At 41.8% G+C, this 23527-nt stretch overlaps 1 protein-coding gene across 1 annotated transcript in view; it reads left to right on the top strand.

Annotated features, from left to right (window-relative positions):
* Positions 1-10206: 10206 nt before the first annotated feature.
* Nox3 (NADPH oxidase 3) overlaps positions 10207-23527 on the top strand; it is a 73614-nt gene continuing 60293 nt past the window's right edge. Inside the window, exons 1-5 of the mRNA XM_004651111.3 lie at positions 10207-10292; positions 10827-10922; positions 11041-11151; positions 12104-12188; positions 22150-22295. Of these exons, the coding sequence (XP_004651168.2) occupies positions 10245-10292; positions 10827-10922; positions 11041-11151; positions 12104-12188; positions 22150-22295 (486 nt within the window). The 5' untranslated portion in view covers positions 10207-10244. The remainder of the gene's footprint in view (positions 10293-10826; positions 10923-11040; positions 11152-12103; positions 12189-22149; positions 22296-23527) is intronic.

Genomic DNA, 23527 nt, shown 5'->3' on the forward strand with positions numbered 1-23527 from the left:
TATACATGCCATGATCATGGCTTATACATGCCATGAACATGGCTTAAAGGTCCAGTCATTGAGAATAACCCATTTTCTGGTTCAAGTTAATCATCCATCTCACCATAAAAATATCTCTAGCTCAGGATGCCAATCAAAACAGGAGCATTCCTGCAGATAAGGGAGGTTGTCAGCAGCTGGTTGTCACCAGGCATCTGAGCATCTTTAAACATGACGTGGCCAGGCAGGAAGACCCAGGACTGGGGATCAGACACAATGGGCTTGTAACTTGACGGTTATCTTTTCTTACTAGATCATGGCTTCAAAAACGCCTGGCATTTGGAAGTCCCTCTTAAGCTATCTACTCTCCAGAATTTGGGAGAACGGTATCATTTTCCATGAGCACATCCCATGCCCATTCCCGGGGACCCAGCTCCTGAGTGAGCACTCAGGAAATACTCTTTGCTAATTTCATGCATCTCTGTGCACTGCGGACTGCAAGGATATGGAAACAGGTGCTCAGAGTGATGTAGTGGGTTAGCCACTAGGATAGTCACACTTCTTCACTAACCAGTGATGTGACCCTAACCTGGCCCCGTAACTTCCCTGGCACTACATGATCCCCAAAGCTGTCCTTAGTTCTTAAGAATCATGAAAACATACACCTCTGGAAGCCATCTCTAAAAACACTACTGTGGGGGCTGGAGAGATGGCTTTGTCGTTAAGGCGCTTGCCTGCAAAGCCTAAGGAACCAGGATTGATTTCCTCAGAACCCACGTAAGGCAGATACATAAGATGACACATGAGTCTGGAGTTCCTTTGCAGTGGCTAGAGGCCCTGACATGCCCATGTTCTCTATCTCTCGCTCATGAATAAATAAATAAGTAAATAAATAAATAAAATAAAAATACTATTCTGGGTACATGTCCTGTGCTCTGGGGTGATGGCTATAATGAGAACTGCGCACTTTTGCCAATTTTTAAATATTTTTTATTGATCTGATTCAATTTTCTCATTTTACTTTGCCAGCATATGAGTCTTTAAACACAAATAATACAAATACCAACAGTCAGATAGAATAGTCGGGTAGCAAGGAATACATGAGATGACAAATGACCAACAAATAATTTTAGCCTGGAAGACAGATCTCAGGGTGCCTGCTGAGTGACATGGGTGCCCTCCAGTACAAATATGCAATGCTTTTCTTTCTCCAGCAGATATTCTCATACCTGGTGGTTTTACTAAAAAAAAAAAAAAAAAAACCTTCAACCTTTGTGCTACAGTCCGGTTCACATTGCTGGTAGAAATCACCCAACCAAGAGCAGCTTCTGGGAAAAAGAGATTTATTTTGGCTTACAGGCTCAAGGGGAAGCTCCACGATGGCAGGGGAAAATGATGGCATGAGCAGAGGGTGGACATCACCCCCTGGCCAACATAAGGTGGACCACAGCAACAGGAAGGTGTGCCAAACACTGGCATGGGGAAACTGGCTATAAAGCTCATAAGCCCGCCCCCAACAAAACACTCCCTCCAGGAGGCATTAATTCCCAAATATCCATCAGCTGGGGAGCTAGCATTCAGAACACCTAAGTTTATGGGGGACACCTGAATCAAACCACCACACTTTGTTTTATTTTCTTGTTCCTCTCTGAACTCTAACAAACAGTCCCATGGCTTGGCAAACTAGCTAAGCTAGGATTAAACAAAACTAAACTTTCTAGCTTGTCTAAACAGATCATGAAAATGCAGTATTTCAATAGATTTCCTTTGCTTTCTTATTTGCTACCAGAAAATTCATGACTATGACAAGAAATTTTTCTTTTTTTTTTTTTTTTGAAGAATGGTTCTTTTGTATTGTATCACCTCTCCTCTGTCTATTAAATCAAGCTGGTGGAACTCCAAGTTCCACAGAACCTTCCAGGCAGCGTGCAGTGGAGGGGGCCTGGGGGCTGAGCGCCCGCGCACCATCAGCGAGCAGCGGGAAGACGCGCTGGAAGGAAGTGCGCTCCTCATCACAAATATGTGTCCTCAATATTTAGTTGTTGTGGCAGGAAAACGCCAACAAATACATGAACTGTAAACCATCTGGCTTGAAATATGTTGGGATCTGAATGTTCATCTTGAAAAATGAGATCTATGGAATGCTGGCACCCACTTTGACTTTTGAGAGGTGAACAGCTTGGATATGCAAAGAAGGGATTTCTAGACTAGCCTCCTTCAACTTTAAATTCTCCTGGAGTCAGAAGTTAAGTGATTCACAACTTAAAGAGGAAAACTTCCCTTTCATTCTGAAACTTTGATGAAAGCTACTGGCTGCTGGAAACTTCCCACCACCGCATCCGTGTCGGGATTTGCACAGAACTTTCTTATGTGCAGAGAAGCCGGGACAGGAATGTGGTTCTGGATTTACTATTCAGCATGAAGGAACTCTTGGTGTGTGCCAGGCATGGAACACGGCATGAAAGAGCAGAGAGCCCTACTTTTAACCAGATTTCCAAGCCAAGGAGTTCGAACTGGCCTACATAGTTTGGAGTAAGACACCCAAATCTCTGCCATTCTATAAACTGGAATCTTTGGGAAACCCAGCATCAGGGCTTCCTAAACAACTTCAGGGATGTTTTTAGTGACGTAGCAAATGAAAAGAAGAAATAAATTGAACATGTAGGACAGTGAATGCAGGAGAGAGTGGAGCTATGAAAACAGAAGTTCTAGACTCAGAAATCCAAGCAAAGGGCTTTAGAGAGTTCTTATAGAGAGCCCCAACTATGACCCTTTAACCGGGGTTTCCTCTGTTTGAAATGGTTTTTAGTTTCTGCACATACCTCTGTCCTTTCCCTGGCTACATCACCACAGAGCCAGGCCTCATGCCATGATGTCCACACAGTGTCTGCTCAGAATTATGACCATGGGATAAGTGAAAGATACCTGTCCCAGACATGGGGGAAGCTCGAATTTAGAAAGTGAACTGTTTGCACTGCAAGCCATTGAAAAACCTGCCAAGTCTCAGAAAACATTGCAGAAGAGGGGGGACGGGAAGATTGGAAGAGCCACAGGATGTGAAGGAGTATCTTGAGATGCTGTCCCCCAATATCCAGAGACTGACTGTTGCATCCCTAACCCCATGGTGAACACCAGTGACCCACTGAGGAAGGCCTTCAGTGTAACAGGGGTGAGAAAGGGACCTAACAGGATAACACAAGGGGAATGAGACCAACACATACTATGTGCACACAGAACTAATTACTTAGAAACTACACTAAGAGGCCTGGAGAGACAGATCAGCAGTTAACACACTTGCCTACAAAACCTGACAACACAAGTTCAATGCCCCAGTACCCGTACAAAGCCAGATGCACAAAGTGGTGCTTGCAAATGAGTAAATAAAGTAGTTGTGTAAAACTATACTAAGAGAACACCATGTTTTCTGAAGTAAAAATACAATATACTGACTTCAGCAAAGTGAGGTTTGCTGGTAGACTTCTTTAAATTTCATTTTAAATTCAGATATATTTTCATATATATGCCTTCTTAATATTTTTATCTTATTCTACTTCTCCTTTAAAAGTAGAATTTATTGGGACTGGAAAGATTACTTAGCAGTTAAGGCACTTGCCTGCAAAACCAAAGGACCCAAGTTTAATTCCCCAGGACCCACATAAGCCAGCTGCACAAGGTGATGCATGTGTCTGGAGTTTGTTTGCAGTGGAAGGAGGCACTGGCACAACCATTCTCTCTCTCTTTTTCTCTCTACCTCTCTCTCTCTCTCTCCCTCTTTTCTCTCTCAGATAAATAAAAATAAAATATTTTTAAGTGGAATTTATTCAGTATATGATATATCCAATGTGATTACATAATCATTACAACTGATGTTCCTCAAAACCATTCTGGAAGGATTTGTAATAATATGTGTTTACGTGACTTGTTTACTTTTATTTTTGAATCTATTTTCACCTTAATGATTACATGTGGCTTTTATAAAAAGGATAAAACATGTTTAATGATTAGAAGATAATTTGGCAGTGCTGTTTGTGTGCTTCATGAACACTGCTGTGTCTGCAGGGAGCCTGGATCTTAGCATGCAGCAGCCAAGACTACACGGTGATCAATCTTGCCCTTGAGGACCAAAGCGTTTCTTTGTTGGGTCAACTGACTAACTGAAATGGAAAAGGGCTGAAGATATAGTGGATTAAATGCAGCCCAGGCATACGCTGTGGTTAATGCAGAGCTTGCATTCACACTTATAAGCTATTAGCCTGCCTTTATACATGAAGCTGTTTCCCTTTTGTTCCATTATAGAAGAAATGTTATTGGTGAGATTTACCGGGCGGGGGGAGCCCTCCACATCCTCTTTTGAAGTGATCTGGACAAGGCAATCAGTGGAAGCATTTAATTAGAAAGCCAGTATCTACCTTGGAAACAAACAAATCAAATGTTAACTTATTTGGTGACAGTTCTAAGAAACAAGGAGGCAGTACCTTTTTGCAATGAAAGCAATTAGATATGAGCAGATCCCATTCTGAGCATATACATTTACATGTCAGGGAATTGCAGTGTCCTTCCTCATTAGATGTAACCCCACTAACTTTGTTCCAAATTCTTTGGAAATGATTCAGAGTCTTGATTTAAATCATTGTGACTGGGGTGGGGGGGGGATGCTGGAGAGATGGCTTAGCAGTTAAGGTGCTTGCCTGCAAAGCCTAAGAACCCAGGTTTTTACATCCAGGTCCCACATAAGCCAGATGCACAAAGTGATGCACACGCACAAGGTCACACCTGCGCACTAAGTGTACACGCATCTGGAGTTCAATTGCAGTGGCTGGAGGCCTTGGCACATCAATTCTCTCTCTGTCTCTCTCTCTCTCTCCCTCCCTCTCTCTCTCTCTCTCTCTCTCTCTCTCTCCCTCTCCCTCTCCCTCTCCCTCTCCCTCTCCCTCTCCCTCTCCCTCTCCCTCTCTCTCTCTCTCTCTCTCTCTCTCATAAAAAAAGGCCAGTCTGTCGGGCTTGCCTCAACAATAAAATAAATTGTGACCAGTACAAATTTCTTCTATGAAGTAAAAGCTGAGGCAGATTTTTAAAGGTATGGTATACATCCTGAAACTTTCAGCAGGTAAATAGTGAAACTGTAGGCGCAACATAATGTCTCACTCATAAAAATCTGAGAGCAATAGTGGGAAGGATCTGAATTGGACTCTGACATGTGATCTTATTTCTTATAAGAGTGGGTTGTAATATTACAAGCCAGTTCTCAGGTGTAATAAGATTAAATATGAAAAGTTATAATGAAAATGTATTTCTATCAATTCCACAAAATTGTGGAGTTCCAAGTGAATTTGAATAGTATTTAAAATTCACACGAATCTTTGACATAAGTGAGCTAAAATCATTGCAAGCTCTGCAAAAACAAATCTATGAGGTAAATGCAGTTAAATCATGAGTTGTGCTTTCATAATATAACTATTACCTGTTTTGTATGCTATGGGTGTATAATAGCTATACTTTAACACAATGTCCATTACATATTAACAGTGGGGAATAAACAAGTCACATTTTAGAAATAAGGAAGGACTATGCAAAGATTAATTTTAAACATGAACTTTTAAATTAATTTTTTAAACTAGCTTCTTTTTGTTTGTTTTTTATTTCTATTTATTTATTTGAGAGTGACAGAGAGAGAAAGAGGCAGAGAGAGGGAGAGAAAGAGAGAATGGGCGCACCAGGGCCTCCAGCCACTGCAAACGAACTCCAGACGCGTGCGCCCCCTTGTGCATCTGGCTAACATGGGTCCTGGGGGATTGAGCCTCAAACCAGGGTCCTTAGGCTTCACAGGCAAGCGCTTAACTGCTAAGCCATCTCTCCAGCCCTAATTTTTACTGTGATACTAGAAATACTATAATCAATTAACAAGGAAGTAAGTGTAAATTATTCCTAGCATGTGTTAGCCAACACAAACATTTCGATACTTTTGATAAATAAAAAGAAACTGCTTACTTTTGATTCACAGTTTCAGAGGTTTCAGTCTATGGTCATTTGAACCTATGGAGAGGCAAAACGTCATGGTGGAAACATGTGACAAGTAGTCCATTCGCCTTGTCGCTGTAAGAAAGAAAAAAATAAAACAGAAAGTAGCCAGACCGGGTTGTGCATGCTTTTAATCCCAGCATTCAGGAGGCAGAGGCAGGAAGATCATAGTAAGTCCATGCTGAGATGACGTAGTGAATTCTAGGTCAACTGCTGCTAGAGCAATACCCTACCCCGAGCAAACCAAACAAACAAACAAAAAAAGAAACAAAAGAAGAAGGAGGAGGAGGAGAATTACAAAATCTCCTTTGAGGCATGTCTCCAGGGACTAAACTTCCTTCAAATAAGCTCCACATCCCAAAAATAGCACCACCTTCTAATAAGACAGCAGACTGTTGACCAGGCCTTTAACTTGGGGCCTATAGAAAACATTTGAGATGTAAATCATAGCAAGAAATATACGTCTCTTATTTGTGATGTTGTCCAAAAAGCAGAGGAGACTAAGAAATGTCAACTCTTCCTCTCACTGGCTATAAAATAGATGATAATACAAAATGCTGTATGCATTCTTTCTGAATCAACTTATAATCCAGCTGAATAAGGCCTCTAAAGTATGTGAACCCTAAACATTTGAGACGTTATACGTCATTTCCTCACGGATGACTATTGGCTTAGACATGAGTACGAGCCCTTTACGTGTCCATGTTACTCCTTGCTCAGCTGCTGAAGGTGCTTCGCCCGCCACATTCCCATCTCAAGCAGACGCTGCCAGAGCCTCTGGGCCTTCTGTGTTGTTCCCACACAGGGAAGCTCACTGGGAGTTATGCCTTTTCTAAGAAGTAAATTTATTAAGTTTTTAAATTGCTACATGTAAGACTCCTCCAAAAGACATGTTATCTTGCTTATGTGTTGAGTATGTTTATGAATTTCTCTCTGTGTTCTGTGTGTGTGTGTGTATGTATGTGTGTGTGTGCGTATGTATGTGTGTTTGTGTGTATGTATATGTGTGTGTGTGTGTATGTATGTGTGTATGTGTGTATGTGTGTGTGTGTGTGTGTGTGTGTGTGTGTGTATAATTGGAGTGAACAGGAAGCAAATTGACACAGTCAGTCAGATGTTATAATTACTCCTTGTAAATAAATGTGGACTCTGAAACTCAAAGCAGGTAACTCACAGGCAAAGGTGGGTGACAAGTAGGAAGTTCACCTAATTACCAAAAGGTCCAATAACCAAAGTCCTGGGTATTTAAAAACGCAAGTATTTTAACACGTATCTGGAACTTGCTTTAATGGGGTTTAGTAAAATGACAGACATAGAAGCATCTTCCCAGACTAAAGAGCTCATGACTTCAAGTCCCCACAAGCAGGAGTCACTTCTTGTCACTCGTTGTCATGTGAGAAACGGTTGGTCAAGAGTCAAAAGGAAAAAGGGGGATATACAGTCCAGAATCCTTACTGAGACTGGCATAGGGAAAGGAGACAACACACTATGTGCAGCCCAGCAGGCCTAACAGTTAATAGTTTGCACAATTCCAGCAGGGCTCTGGGCCATAGGTGGCCCCTCTCAGTCTCATATCGGCCCCCGGGGTGATTTAGTCCAAAGGAAAAATTGAGTTGGTATGTAAGTTTGTAGACAAGTTGGCTGGGCTTCCAAACTCTGGATTGATTGGTTTATGTTTGAAAGGAACGATCACAGGCAAGTTATTTGTGATCACCGGGAATTAGCTGACACTCTAACTTAGGAAGCCCCCTCCTGAGTCTCTAAGTCCCTGCCTTAGTCTGTTTTAATGCTACTGGGATGATAAAAATTTATTACCTCACTGTTTTGGAGATCAAGTCACTGCTGGTACCTGGAAGAGACATCCTTATCTCCTCAGGCCATGGTGGAAGCAGTGAGGATGACAGAAAGCATGCAAATGGGGCGGGATTTGTCTTTTAATAAAGAACATTGCATGGACTATGGGTCATGACCTCACCACCTATCTATAGGCCTCTTCTGTGAACACTAGCCCATTGGAAACACATTAAAACAGGTATGTCTCAATATATCATAGGATCACAAAATGTGTAAAACAAAAAATACATAGTTAATACAGGAGAGTAATTTCTTCATTTTTTCAATGATTCAATTGCACTATGAAGATATAGCATACTTTGGGCTGGAGAAATGGGTCAGCCATTAAAGCACTTGCCAAAAAAAACAAACCTAAGGACCCAAGTTCGATCCCCCAATGCACATGTAATGCCAGATGTTCAAGGTGGCACATGCATCTGGAGTATATTTGTAGTGGCTGGAGGTCCTAGCATGCCCATTCTCTCTCTTTTTATCTGCCTATCCCTCTGTCTCTCTAACAAATAAATAAAAGAAATAGTATACTTAATTGCATATAACATCATTACTTGTAATCAATAAAATAAATGAATTCTGATAACTTAAAAACAAATAATTCATAGTTATGTCATGTGTGTGTGCAGATGCTCCCACGGTGCTCTGTGTGCTTGCATGTAAAAACTAGAGGGAAGGCTGGGCGTGGTGGCGCACGCCTTTAATCCCAGCACTCGGGAGGCAGAAGTAGGAGGATCGCCGAGAGTTCAAGGCCACCCTGAAACTACATAGTGAATTCCAGGTCAGCCTGGGCCAGAGTGAAACCCTACCTCAGTAAACAAAAAAAAAAGAAAGAAAGAGAGAGAGAGAGAGAGAGAAACTAGAGGAAAATGTTGGGTGTCCTCCACTTATTTCTAGGAGATAAAGTCTCTCACTGAACCTAGAGCTACCATTTTCACTCAGCCTGGCTGAGCAAACCCTGTCAATGCTCTGAATGCTCTGGTCTCTTCTCCCCATAGGATTGGACTACAGACTTAAATGGTCATGTAGGGGCTGAGGAATCAAACTCAGGGCAAACCAGGTCATCTCAAGCTCTTACCTGCTGGGTCCTCCTCACAGCCCCATTAATCTCTATGCAGCAAGTACATTTTGATGCATAAATCCACATACTAAGATTTCATAAACAAAGCATCATATATATAGCAGTGGTCAAAAAAGCTAAAGTCAAAGAGAGCCGACTCAAGTCTGCGTGCTCCTCCAGCAATTTACTTCATTTGAACTTGTTTCCAGGATTGTGTAACAGGGCTTATGAAATCTACCTCTCAGAGTCAATGCATGATTTAACTGAAAAATACTGAAAATTTTTAACTAAATGCCTAGATAAATATGGGTCAATAAATGTTCACGATTATTATTCTTACCAGGTTTTAAAATTTTTAAAGCTTATTTCAGCACTATTAAATAGACATGAAAACACAAAAGCCTTAGGCAATTATCCAATGATTCAAATCTCCTAGTTTCATTTTAATTATCTAAAAATTTTAAATGACATGTTTGGTCCAGCACTAGCCAGAAAATTGCTTCAATTTGTACAACTTTGCCTCAGCATCACAGTTATGAAACTTAATAACTGTGACTTAAATAAAAAGCAGAGTGACCAGACTTACACAGTACTACTCTTGTGATCACTAAAGTACGAAAAGTCGCCTCTCCTTGTTCCCTGTATGCACCAGCAGGATCAAGGGCAGGGGTGGACTTTATTCCATCAATCCTATGCCCAAAGAAGCTGCCTTTATGTTTCTATAATCACATTTTGGGATTTTTAAGAGGTTTCCTATCTATGATATTTTTAGAATCTTTTTTTCACTATATTCTGAAAGATTATTTAATCCATATTTATTTAGTCCTCAATCTATGTCTTGAGAGGTTTTTTTAGAAAGGGGGGTGAGGAATAAAAAAATGTAAAAAAATAAGCATAAGGGAGACATCTGGGGTAGAAGTGCTTTTCTGCATGCCTTCAGAAGTTCAGTTATTCTCAAGTTTACATACAGACTTATTATCATCTTGACTGCAATCATGTAGAAAATGAGTGGGGTCTGAAGTACACAGAGACAATTTAATAAGACAAGCTTTCTTTTTTTTTTTAATGAAATCTTTGAAGAAAGGAATCATTCGACAGAAACTTGCCTTGTATTTACCCAGGTCATGAGGCATGTCAGCTTGATGATGCGCCTTTGGCAAGAAGTCCTTAATTAGAAATTCCTTGAGAGCTACTCCCAGTAGGTGCTTCCAAAGACATAAAAAAAGAGAGAGAGAGAGAGAGAGAGAACGAATTCAGTAAAGAACCCCTTACTAAGCACATATCATCCAGGCTCAGGTGACCAAAAGGATTAAGTTGCTGGTACCAAGAGAGAAAATGTGTCATGATGGTGTGCTGGGTCTTGAATGAGAGTGTGTCCGTCATGGTGGTAGTAAGTACCCCTTTCAGAATTCAGCTTAAAGTGCATGTGTCAAAACATCTCTGATTTTCAGGACAACTTGTACAGGAAAGTCCTGTAACATTACTTTAGTTAAAATACTAAAAGTTGTTAGCAAACATTCAGTAGATATATTTAATTTATCCTGACATAGGACTGTGCAAAGCTGTTTTCCAATTGAGTTCATTTTTAATTATTTTTAAAGTCAAGTAGTTTGTGTTTGCATAATGTATGAATGTTTCTCAAAATCAAATGCAGTCTTTGAATCAGTCTACAAAATTAGAATTTTTTTTCCAGAGTGTTTTAGAGATGTTCTTCCCATTCTTGTCATTGTTGTCAATCAATGCTGGCTAAGAAGTTTTTGTGCTTTTCAGTAAATTATTTGAAGTTCACCCTATGTGTTTAAAACCTTGCAGAGTTAATCATTTCTGATCATTTGTGATCACTTTTGAAAACTAATCTATAAGATTGTGAGTAGAGGGAGAGGTTGAAAATCATATGGATTGGATCTCTTTTCATTCTACCTAGCTCTCATGGCTGGCAGCCAATTTCTATCTGTTTATTGACACATTCTGTTGGTATGAACAAGAGGAGTCTTTCTTTTACACACGAGTTATTCTAGGGGTAAGTAGACTCAGTGACCATACTTTGCTGCTTCAGAAAGTAAAATGAGTCCTATTCTCCCAGGCTCCTGGGTTCTTACTGTGCCTCCTTCTTGTATTTTTGCCTATATTTTACCTAGTCGACACTGGCATGGGCCCGAGCATCTGCAGTGTGCCTGAATTTTAACTGTATGCTAATTCTGTTACCTGTCAGTCGAAACCTTATTTCTTTCGTGAAAGGAACAAGCACGGTAAGTACTAAAATACCTGAACTGAGTTCAGTTGTTGTGACGCATTAGTATACGTCCAGTTGAAATCAAAAGGGTGTATTTTCCTACTAAACTATGAAACACTGGTTAAAACTGAAGTTCAGTGTATCGAATTTGACTTTGGTTTGGGCCAATGATTTCCTACACAACTTTCCAGTCTTTGCCCAACCTCTTCCCCCAGGGAGATGAAGTGGAAGCTTGGACTGTTCCCATTTCTGGTTGAATGAAGAAACAAGCAATAGAGACAAAGTGCCACTCAGAAACATCTGAGATCCAAGTTACAGCCATAATCACAAGACCTCCATCTTAACCTGGTGATTTTAGCACCTCCCAGCCATAATAGGACCTTTCTTAAATACATTGATTTTACAGTGTTGACTGTCTACCTGTGTTTTCTGTTAAACAGAAGAAGATGATATATATATACATATACATACACACATATATGTGTGTGTGTATGTATGTATATGTATCTCACTTTGAATACCCTTTACCCAAAGAAGTAACCTATTATGGAATCATCACGATTTAGTGAATGTTAGCTATAGATGCATTCTATATGCATTCTTTGTACAATAAGGAATAATTTGTAGATGACTTAAACCATATGGATGAGTATGAGAGTCCTTCATCTTCCTATTCTCTATGAACAAGCCTGCCAGAGAAGGCTACAAGAAGCCTTATTCACGTTTTAAAGTACAGAGAGACCCACTGATCCCATTATTTGCTGAGTTGAAATGCTAGCTAAGAAACTTATAACCTCTCGTGTTGCTGGGTGGCCAACCGTGGCTGGATTTTGCACGCCAGGGCCCTTCCCAGAGCCATGCAGAGGCGGAACCCAAGTCCAAGTCTCTCGGCCCTCGCCAGCGCTGACATCGTCACGGTCATTTCCCTGGGTCAGGCTTTTGTTTCTTCATTTGTTTTGTTACTCCAGTGCTGCAGAGGACCGTGGAGAAGGCAATTAGACAAAAACCTCAAGTTCCACAAACTGGTCGCCTATGGTGTACTTATTCATGCAAGTAAGTACTTATTAATTGCCTAATGAAAGTTGTAATATCTAACTTTGTAGTTTGGGATTTTATTTTCTTTTTCTTTTGTATATAACTCGTGTTTTTATTTGCTATTGTTTCGGTTTTTTTTTTTTTTTATTAAGAACATACCTTGTGTGGATGCATCATGTGTTGGTACCATCTTTTCCCTCCTCCCTGCCCCCTATTCCACTGGGCATCCTCCTCAGTGGGGTTGCTGGTATTCCCCATGGGGTTGTGGGTTATGTGTTATGAGAGCAGCAGTCAGTGAGTTATTGGGGGAGATAATGTCTCTGGGTGTAGTTTTGTTTTAATCTATCCTTAATCATACTCATAGGTAAGAACACTTTTCAACTTCCATTTGACCATACCAACTTTACATTGATGGTTTTTCAAAACTTTTTGCTGATATTCATTTGAAATTTTTCCCATGATAAGATCTCAATGTATCCAAAAAGAAGTTAGTGGAATTTCCTTCCATGTGTGAATAACTTGGCTCATTGGTGATATCATGATAAATACCAACTCGAAAATGATCACTTTGTTATTCAATATAATGTATACCAGAAATAAAATTGAGCAATGCTCAAAAACCTCACTCACACTCATAGAAAAATGGCTATCATGATTTAATGAATATTAGATACAGATGCAGAAAATGCTTGTGTTTGTGCAATAACATATAGTTTGTCCCTTGCTCTGGTACTAGAGGCAGGAAAAGAACATGAGGTCACGTAAGCCAAGCTCTGCGTGGTACTGAGCTGGTAGATCTAGAAGAATCTTAAAAATCGTTGAGTCTTCATTATCATTTGAACGGCTCATGTTATCATTAGACTTCTAATTCAACTAGAAATTAGCACCTATGTCCACAACTTGTGAGGAGGAAATGGGGGTCATCATCAACTGGCTTGTGGTTTCGCTAGAAAACAAAGACATTGCAATAAAAGGCTATTGAAACGATAAAGAGTTATGATTCAGGACTCTTTCCCTCAAACTAATTTAACTATAAAATGTTTTCCTCATTTGTTTTTATCCTCTCATGCATAAAAAATAGCAGACTAAAAGGAACACTCAAAACAAATGTGAATTTAATTAAGCAACAAGACATGACAGACGGTGCCCAAGTGCCAATTAACACAACTTTGGGTGTGCACCGAGATGCGGGGAAGAGTCTCCCCACTGATTGTCTTGAACACCACATCAAACCGACCAGAGATGTGCTTTACAGAGTGTCTGTATGGTTTGATGAGAAATGAGGGTAAAAAAACGGCATGTCCTAGAGAAGATCAGCTCTGGGAATAGAGGGCCAGGAATGAGTCTGGTCTGGGCCTAAGTCAGTGCAGAGCCCATCTGTGTGCTTAGAGCCTTGGGTGAATGAGTCAGGGCTCAGGAGAACAGATTTCAGCTCAGACATGGAAGTCATTTCCCACACCCTGAAATTATCCAACATAAAAATAAGAGTCCCCCTAAGGGCACTGAGCTCCCTGTGATGTGTGGTGTCCAAGCAGAGGCCACAGTGCTCTTGCATGGGCTCACCTGAGAAGGAATTCAAGGAAGTCTCTAGGCTTCCTTTAAAATCTTAAGAAAAAAAAATAAAAAACTTTCATTAACACTATAAAGATGGCAAAAAAATACCATAGCTTAAAGGCAGAATTGGACTCTTAAGTTGTAAAGATATTATAGAGAAATGGGAGAAGAGTCATCAAAACTTATCAGGAAAATTGGCATGAAATAGCTTTCTCCATAAACCAATGGGCATATATTATTCATTTGCACCCATCTATCAATAGCATATAGGCACTGGGCATGTTTATTGAATATCTCCCATGAGAAGGACACCGTAACAGGACCCTTCTCTCCCCTACGGTCAGCGCTGGTAGGTGACCCAGTGTGGGCAGCATATGACTAGAATCAGATGGCCAGCTTGCTTTCTCTCTCTTCTACCGGTGGCCGTGTGATCTCCAGCTACGAGTGTTGGGTTTTCTGTGGCAATGGAAGGAGAGCCATCCAACTTGTCCACCTTCAGGAGGTGTGCCGATTGCTTTCAGGACCGGAGCTACTTGGAAATCCGTAGGGTAGAAGGGCATTCACTTGCTGCTGTTGTCAACAAGATCAAGTGCAAGCTTCACAGGCTCCCCTGATCTACCCCACCGTTCCTGTCCAGCTTGTCTCTCTCACATCCCCCCTGGGGCCTTTTTCCCTTGGGCAGTCTACAGAGCTTTCTGTACCTCTGCTCAGGCATTCCCTCTGATGAAATTCCCAGGTAACACCCCTCCCTGGAGAAGATACCACCATATCCAAGACCCATTTCTTCGTTCTCTTCCCCTGGACCCAATGCCCTTGCCCGCAAAGGTCACAGCTCCTCTAATGGGTCTCTTAGAACTTAGCATCCCTGGTCCCTGTCACATAACAGTGCCCCCCAACAGACTGGGCCAAACCCCAGGTTAGGTAGATACAGTACTGCCCTGGCAGCTTTAGAAACTGATGGGGAGGGTACAAGACATCTGTGCCCTGGCTTTGGGTGGCGGAGACCTCAGATTTGAGAAGTTAACTGATGCAAAATGATGCCAAATCGTTAAGATAACAAATTCACGTTCCGCTGCAAGGAGAGAAACCAGCACGTTCTTCCTCCCTCCTCCCCTCCCCGAATCCCCGGGGAGCATTAGTATTCTTTCCAACCCACTTCCTCTTTGAACCCCCCGCCGCTCTGCAGGGCTCCCGAACATCTCCCGCGGGCTCCCCCGGCAGAGTCAGAACTGCATCTGGGAGCCAAGCGCCGTCCTCCCGTCCTCCATGGCAACCAGCCCGTGCAGCCGCGGTTTGCAGCCCGAGCAGAGGCTGGAGCTGGGGAGCGCGCTCCCTGCTCCCCAAACCTGACAAAGCAATTAAGGCGTCGCGCATTAACTAAGGAAACGTGGCTGGCAGCCACTCTTTCTAGGGTGGGGGGAGCGAAAAATGCGGAGCCTCGCTTTCAGAGCTACACCTTGCTTGCTTCTCTCTCTCTCTCTCTCTCTCTCTCTCTCTCTCTCTCTCTCTCTCTCTCTCTCTCTCTCTCTCTCTCTCTCTCTTTCTGGGAAGTATTCACTGGGGAGCAGCCGCCGGTGTCCTTGCGCTGATTTTATTAGACTCGCCCATTACGCCGCTTTTCAAATAGCCAGCCGGCTTAATAGAGGTGTGTAACCTTGGAAGAAATGCATCCACAGAGAAGTTTGCACGCCAACCTCTAATTTCTCATCCGTTCCCCTAGACGTGGAGCTGCAGGCTCTAATTGGTCAGATCATTGAGGGATATAATTAGGGACTGGCGGAAGGAGGCTAGGGAGGAGGAGGGAAGATGCAAAACAATGGTCTTTATTATCAGGGGCATCTCCTCCAAGAAACCGGCAATGACAGGAGCCCTTCCTCTGGCTGCCTACCTTCCTGCTTGCCTGCCGGTGATAAGAGCTACCCAGCATCCTCCGACCACTAAATAAATCATTTTGCAGGACCTGTTACCCCGCTGGTATAAAAATCGTCGTTTCACAGCCTCTATATTCTTATTAATGTGGATCTTTCTAGATTCCCTGGTCCACAGTAGACCTTGAAGACCCTTCCAATTGAAAAGGAGCACTCGGAGCCTGAGTTTCCATCAAAGGAGGCTGTAAATAGTGACCCCGCTCAGCTCTTTGAGGCAAGCTCCTTGGCGTGTGTCTGCCAGGCTCCAGGGCTGTACAATTACCCTGAGTGCAGCTCCTGATGAGTTGCTAAAATTAGTTCGCCAACATCAATAAACAGAACAGGGGCTGGGTGGGAAGAGTGGGCTCAGAAACAAAGGCACTGAGAAAATGGTGATTTGGAGGCCCAGAGGCAAAGATGGCCCCACCCACACCAGCTCCTCAGAATCTGACCCTTGAATTGCTGCTACACACCAGTTCTGCTGGAGGTGCGCAAGCTCAGGCCCTGCCTGGTAGGATTTTTTTAAATATTTTTTTTAATTTTCATTTATTTATTTGAGAGAGAAAGAAAGATAAAGAGTGGGCACTGCAGGGCATCCAGCCACTGCAAATGAACTCCAGACACATGTGCCACCTTGTGCATCTGGCTTCCGTGGGTCCTAGGGAATCGAACCTGGGCCCTTTGGTTTTACAGGCAGGCACCTTCACCACTAAGCCATCTCTCCAGGCCCTGGTAGAGTTTAATGCGATTTACAAATGCACAGTGCACACACATAGTACCAGAATTTATGGGTCCTCGCCCAGATCCTCACATTGGAAACACTCAGCCACACTATGCCTGGAGAAGCCCCCGCCAGCATTGGCTCCTGGGTCCCTGTTTCCAAGGGCTGCTTAATTAGAGGGTGGCTAACTCCAGAACAACTGTTATCTCTGTGAGGCAGGCAGAAGGGAGCTAGAACTGACCACCCTTCCAAGATTCCCCACAATTATGCTTCCTTTGAAATGGGGGGGGGGGAGGGGGGCATGAGAAAGAAAGAAGGAAAAGGCCACTGGCTCTAATTGCAGCCTTTATTATTTTTTTGTTCTCTCCTCAATAAAAATTCCTTATCTGAACTCTGAAGTTCACACACCAATTAATCGTGCATGCATAGCATTTCCAAGATAGCTGGTCTCCTTTAAAAGTGCTTTGGTGAGAAAATAAAATCGTAACAAGGCCGGGTGGCAGTACATTCCAGCCTGGCACACTGGGGTGGAGTGTGGAAATGTGCCCCTCGGGCTCCTCCAAGGACGCAGCAGTGCATTGTGGGAAGCACACGAAGGCACCAGAAATAGCTTATTTGAAGTCCGTGTCAGTGATTTACTAGGAAACTGAAAATCCCTTATTTAAACCAATATTGGTTTGGGAAGCAAATTAAAGTGTGAATTTCATATCACCCTATATATTGTTTTAGAGTAAGTGCTACCAGTTACTTCAGAGAAAGACCTCAGAGCCACATAGATGGAAGAGAGCTATCATGTAGTTTTTGCCCAGTCCACCCATTTTACAGATGAGAATATAGAGGCTGCAAGAAATTAAGGAACTGAAAGCATTCTTATCAGGATTCTTTTTGCTACATACTAACACCAAATCTAACAATGTGAAATGGTCCCGGTGACTGAGAGGGAGAAAAATCATCCTTATCAGCTTTGCACCACATATCTGAAACAATTGTTGCCATATACCAATAATATGGTTGTTCATATTAAAAATGGGTCAGGTGTGGTGCCATACAGCTTTAATCCCACAATTTGGGAAACTGAGTTAAGAGAATCTCCATGAGTTTAAGGACAGCTGGTGGGCTACAGGAATGAGTTCTAGATTAGCCTGGGGCTAGAGTGAGACACTGCTTCAAACAACAACAGTAACACACACACACACACACACACACACACACACACACACACACAACTAAAATGTATAAAGAATAAAAACTTTAATGCCTATAAACAAAACAAAAACAATGTCTCTTCTGGTCTTCATCAAGTCTCACCAACCCTAGATTTAGTACATGGCATATCTTTAGTTTTGAGCCAAATTCACAATAAAATTGAGATCAGACCTCAGAGGAAAATAAAATTTTTACATAAAATGGGTACAGGCCGTTTTCACTCTGAGGGGCTCTGAGACAAGTAAAATATACCATGTTTTAATCTTCTGTCTTGTAAAACCAAAACAAGATGGAGAGAGCTGAAGCCAAGGAACATTTAAGACATAAAAGAGTTTGCAAGGAAATGTATGCGAACAGCTCTCAGCGTATTCCCTGGGACGCTGCCTCTTGAAGAACATGTGGGCTTTCTCAGGGTCCTTCATTACTGTCCTCTGCTGTGTTAGGGGAGGCCTGGCAATAAGAATGAATTAGTCGATATCGTTACTCATCCATTCCACATACTTAGATGCAGTTTAACAGTGTCAAATTCTCATGTGGAAATCAATCTAATAGAAAACAGATTGTGATCAACAATGCACTGCATAGGAGAAGAATGTAATGACAATGGAACAGTATAAAAGAGATTTTGCTAGCTATTCTCTTCTGACTGGTACGTGTATGTGTATCTGTAAGCCAGTCCTCCAGCTTCCACATCTGTAAAATGGAAAGACCCAGCCACCACCACCTCTGGGGAAGGATCAAAGGACGCTCCCAGCAGAGGAGAGAGGGTCAAAGGGTGGAGTGTTCAGGACTCCAAGTGTCAGGATCAATCATTTCCCTCAGTGGCAGTTTGATTCTACACTAAAGGAATCAAATAAGTCCCTCAGAGTATCTAACTTCACAGGAGAAACCAGTGTGAAGTGCGCTGTGAAGTATAACATCGTTTGTTTAATCCAGCGAAGCAATACGGACCACGTGTCAAAAGATGGAACCCTGAAGTCACGTAAACAGAGTTTCATATCACCTTTATCATACGCTTTTCAAATACCCATCTCTAAAATGAGGCTGTGATAACACCTGAGGATTAAATCAGGGAATATACTTTCAGCATTGAGGAGTGCCTAGTGTGTAGCAAACATTCAATATATGTTAACAATGAGAAATACTACCTCTCTTTTTTTCAAAAAATGTGGAATAACTATCAGAAGTTATGGACAACATCCATGTTCCCACACTAAGTATATCATGTTGTCAAAGATTGTAGCTAGTAACCTCTAGATTCGTGGGTGTTGAAACTAAGGAAGGCAACTGCCCCACAGACATGGTTCCTTTTTTATTATTTTATTTATTTGAAATAGAGAGAGAGAATGGGTGTGCCAGGACCTCTAGCCACTGTAAATAAACTCCAGAAGCATGTGCAACCTTGTATGTTTGGCTTTACATGGGTACTAGGGGATCAAACTTCGGTTTTCTGGCTTTGCAGGCAAGTGCCTTAACCACTAAGCTATCTCTCCATCCTCTGGTTCTTGAGATAAGTATATTGTCCATTTTCCATCACTGTATGGAAAAGCCTAATGCTTGGTACTTCATAAGAAAAAGAAGTATGTTTATCTCACAATTTTCAAAGGGAAATTCCACACAAGTGCAAGCTCTGTCAATCAACCCCCCCACATACACACACACAATTGGATGAATCACATCCAAGTGAAACAGAGAGAGAAGGAGAGAGACAAAGAAAGATCATAGAGAGGCATTCTGCCAGAGCACAGTGAGGCCCTCCTGCTGGGTGAAGTTTCCAGCACTTCTCAACATTGCCACACTGGTGACCTGGCTTTGAATACATGAACCTTTGAGAGACAAACTGCATCTAGACTATTGTAGAACCTAAGGGGAAAATATATTATTTGGGGGCATGTATCCTCAAGGTCATAAGAATGCATTACACAACATGACTACAGAAACAGTATCAAATGTTTTTGCTTTCTTTGGTGACTCTCAAGTAAAACAATGTCTGACTTGCTTTTAAACTTAAGGGCTAAAGAGAACTATACAATGGTCATACATGTGTATACATATATAGGGATAGATACATGTATGTGTGCATATATATGTATATACACACACACACACATATATATACACATACATATATGTGTGTGTATGTGTATATAAGGAGGTATATACATATCACCAAAGTAGAAAGTTGGAATTGGTTAGTTTCCTGACTCTTTCATTATCCCATCTAACTTTCTGTAACCTCACTGTTATTTAGCAAGCAATTATTAAACACGTACTGATGCTAAGCGATGTGTCAGGGGCTGAGATTTCAAGAAAGAATAAGTCTTGAGGAGTCAACGTCTCTTGGAGCATAAAAACATAAATAAAAACTCCTAACAATAATTTCTGGAAAATGCATTAATCAAATGATTGCACGTGCCATGGAACTGAAGAATGTGTATGGAAAACAACTTAAAAACTGGGTCTGAAATAACTCTGCAAAGCATTCAAGGGAATGGTTCTGGTGGAAGCAATTCAGGCAACAGAGAAGAAAATGCTACTAAATAGAAGAAGACATATCTAAATAAATCTGCCATTATGACCACAGAGACCAAAATGGTAGCAATGTTCTCAGAAGTCCCTATTGATCAGATTTTTCCCTCATTCTTGCGCATGTCAACCCACAATGGACAGCCATAGAGGAGCCCATCACCCACCTATCGCTCATACAGACCATGACAGCCATAGGCCAACTTCCTTGTGGATGCTGAAGAAAGGTCATTAAGCTTGCAAATGATCTATATCCTACATAACAAATCCTGCATTCACACTTGAATTTCAGCCCAGTGGCAGGTATCAAGGGGCTGTCCACCTGGGATTCCCAAGCAGCAGGATGCCATCATCTGGATATTGTGCCTACTGGCTGCCCAACAGATTTTTTTTTTTTTTTTTTTTTTTTTACAGAGGAAGAGGAAGAGGAAGAGAGAGAGAGAGAGAATGAGTGCACCAGGGCCTCCAGCCACTGCAAATGAATTCCAGATGTGTGCACCCCCTTGTGCATCTAGCTAATGTGGGTCCTGGGGAAACAAACCTGTGCCCTTAGGCTTCACAGGCAAATGCCTTAACTGCTAAGCCATCCCTCTAGCCCCCCAACAGATTTTGAAAGCCAGGAAAGAGCAGCATTAGATAAAGAATCTTCCTGACAGATGATGCCATAACCCTGAACTTGTTCAGTTTGTTTGGAATTTAGATGTCACCAGTCCTCAGAAGTAGATAGTGGGGGTTGCTTCTTAAGAATACAGGAAACGAGCTGGGTGTGGTGGTGCATGCCTTTAATCCCAGCACTCGAGAGGCAGAGGGGGAAGAATGGCTGTGAGTTCGAGGCCAGCCTGGAACGACAGAGTGAATTCTGGGTCAGCCTGTGCTAGAGTGAAACCCTGTCTCAAAAAAATACCAAAAACCAAAAAGAATGTAGAAAACATATTTAGCTAATAAATACTTTATACAATATTTAATACAATAAGAATAACCCACTCAAATATATTGTATATCTAGGTAGGTAGAAGCATGTATACATATAAGTTAAACTCATAAAGGAAAAGCCAACATGTCTGAAAACGAACAAAGGTAATATAACCCTGGTATCAACTTATGTGTCACATACACAGCACATGAGTTGTCTGAGGTACAATATTCTAGAATAATGTTTTCTGGCTTAAGGGAGTGTTGCATGATATTTCTATCACAATATTTTTCTAGATAAAATATTCTATAGATAAAAAGTGCCCTGGGGCTAGAGAGATGGCTTAGCGGTTAAGACACTTGCCTGCAAAGTTCAGGGACCCAGGTTTGATTCTCCAGGTCCCACATAAGCCAGATGCACATGGCAGTGCATGCATGCCCATTCTCACTTGGTTTCTCTCTGTCTCTAATAAATAATTTTTTGAGGTAGTGTCTCACTATAGCCCAGGCTGACCTGGAATTCACTCTGTAGTCTCAGGGTGGCCTCAAACTCTTGGAGATCCTCCTACCTCTGCCTCCCGAGTGCGGGGATTAAACGTGTGTGCCACCATGCCCAGCTAATAGATAATTTTTTAAAAGTGTCCTGATCTAAGACATTTCATTTTCTAATGACTATATATGTAAAATTAAATTATGATGAATTGATAATGATTTTATTTCTTCTTGATATTTAGTTACTTTCAAACACAAAAAGGCAGGGAGAGAGAGAGAAAGACAGAGAGAGAATGGGTATGCCAGGACCTCTTGCTGCTACAAATGAACGTCAGATGCATGCACCTCTTTGTGCATCTGACTTTACACGGGCACCAGGGAACTGAACCCCAGGGCCATCAGGCATTGCAAGCGAGTGCTTTAGCTGCTGAGCCATCTCTCCAGTTTCATATTATTTCTTAATAAAATTAAAATGAACATGGTAAGTCACGTCATCTTCAGATGTATTTGATCTGCTTCTTTCAAGACACTGGGAAAGATAGAGAAAGAAGTAACTTCTCCTCAGAGAGCTCAAAGAGCAGAAGGGAATGTAGTATTTAGGTACAGCAAAAAGGGGTGAGTTTGGTATGACACGTGACTCCTGCCGTCTCCTCTCCCTCAGCAATCCACACTGTTGCTCATTTGTTCAACCTGGAGCGCTACCACCTGAGCCACGTAGAAGGGACTGAGGGACTTCCAGCTGCCCTTTCGAAACTTGGCAGCATGCCAAACGAGAGCTACCTCAACCCAATCCGCACCTTCCACGTGGTGAGTTCCTGCATGCCAACGAGCCTCCTGTCGAAGGATTCCCTCCCTCCCCATCTCTTTATCAAGAACAATGTATTTCAAAATCTTTTCATAAAAGACCTGGATATAGGAAGTTTCTGCCCAATGCTAATATTAACTATACCTTTCATTTTTAGTTTTCCAGCCATTATGTTGTGGGGATGTTATGAGCAGAGAGAAAAACATAAGACAGCTAACTAATTTATAGTTAAAAAAACATGTGGTACTTTAGAAATAAGTAACCTGCTAAAGCCTTAATATTTTCAATTATGAAAAACATCTCACGATCAGATTTTCTTTGCCAGTGTTAGATTCATAAAGCAGGTGAGGAACCATCTAAATCCAGGGATGAGAGGTTGGATGTCTTCATTTTCAACTTGCAAATTGTTTTCTGGATCTGTTCTGCTGTGCCTCATATTTTGGCATGTATGTGAATAGCTGGTTTGGAGAATCATATACTGACTAGCTAAGGTCATACAGAGATCTGGATGGCTGGTGACATCATTAGTCTTAATTCCCTATATGCTTGGAGTAGTATGTCCTTCAGAAAGAAAAAAAAACAAAAGCAAAAACAAAATGCACCCATGGCATCCCACCTTGAGAGGGAAAAGACAATGCTCTCCCTCTCCGTTCATCCAGCCCTGGCTCTTTCTTTGTGGTTCCTTGTCTTTTTCCAGGGACTACACTATATTAGAATATGGGATGCATGTTCAACATGGAAACAAGGTTCAATAAAAGTCCATGTTGTCCAAGAGAAGACTTGAGGCCATCCACTCCAGCAAGGATCTTCTCTGTAAAAGGCTAATGGGTTCATTTAGCTTGATTTAAGGGAGCAAAATTTAGATTCTATCTTGGGGGGGGGTGATTCCTCCAAGTCAAACTCCTAATTATTTCATGAAGGTTTTCAACATAAAGTGGAGCTACCTTTTCTTAACTGACAGCAATCAGAATGACAAGGTTCACAGTCACACATCAAGACTTCAAATGGCTTAAGCATTCAGAAATGCCCTTAGTGGCACTTAGGTGAGTCACAGCCTCTATATGGACACCTGTTTGGGTTTACACTCGTCCCTAATGAGACTTCACAAAACTTGCTGCTGCACAGACCTAACAATAAATCTCGACATCTTGAAGGCACTGTATGATAAATGGTATTTTATAAATAACTTTTAAAGCATTCTCAAAAGATAATTAAGCAACTTTCCACATAGTCA

This window comes from Jaculus jaculus, chromosome 9 (assembly GCF_020740685.1).
Source record: "Jaculus jaculus isolate mJacJac1 chromosome 9, mJacJac1.mat.Y.cur, whole genome shotgun sequence".
NCBI classification, from domain to species: Eukaryota; Metazoa; Chordata; class Mammalia; order Rodentia; family Dipodidae; genus Jaculus; species Jaculus jaculus.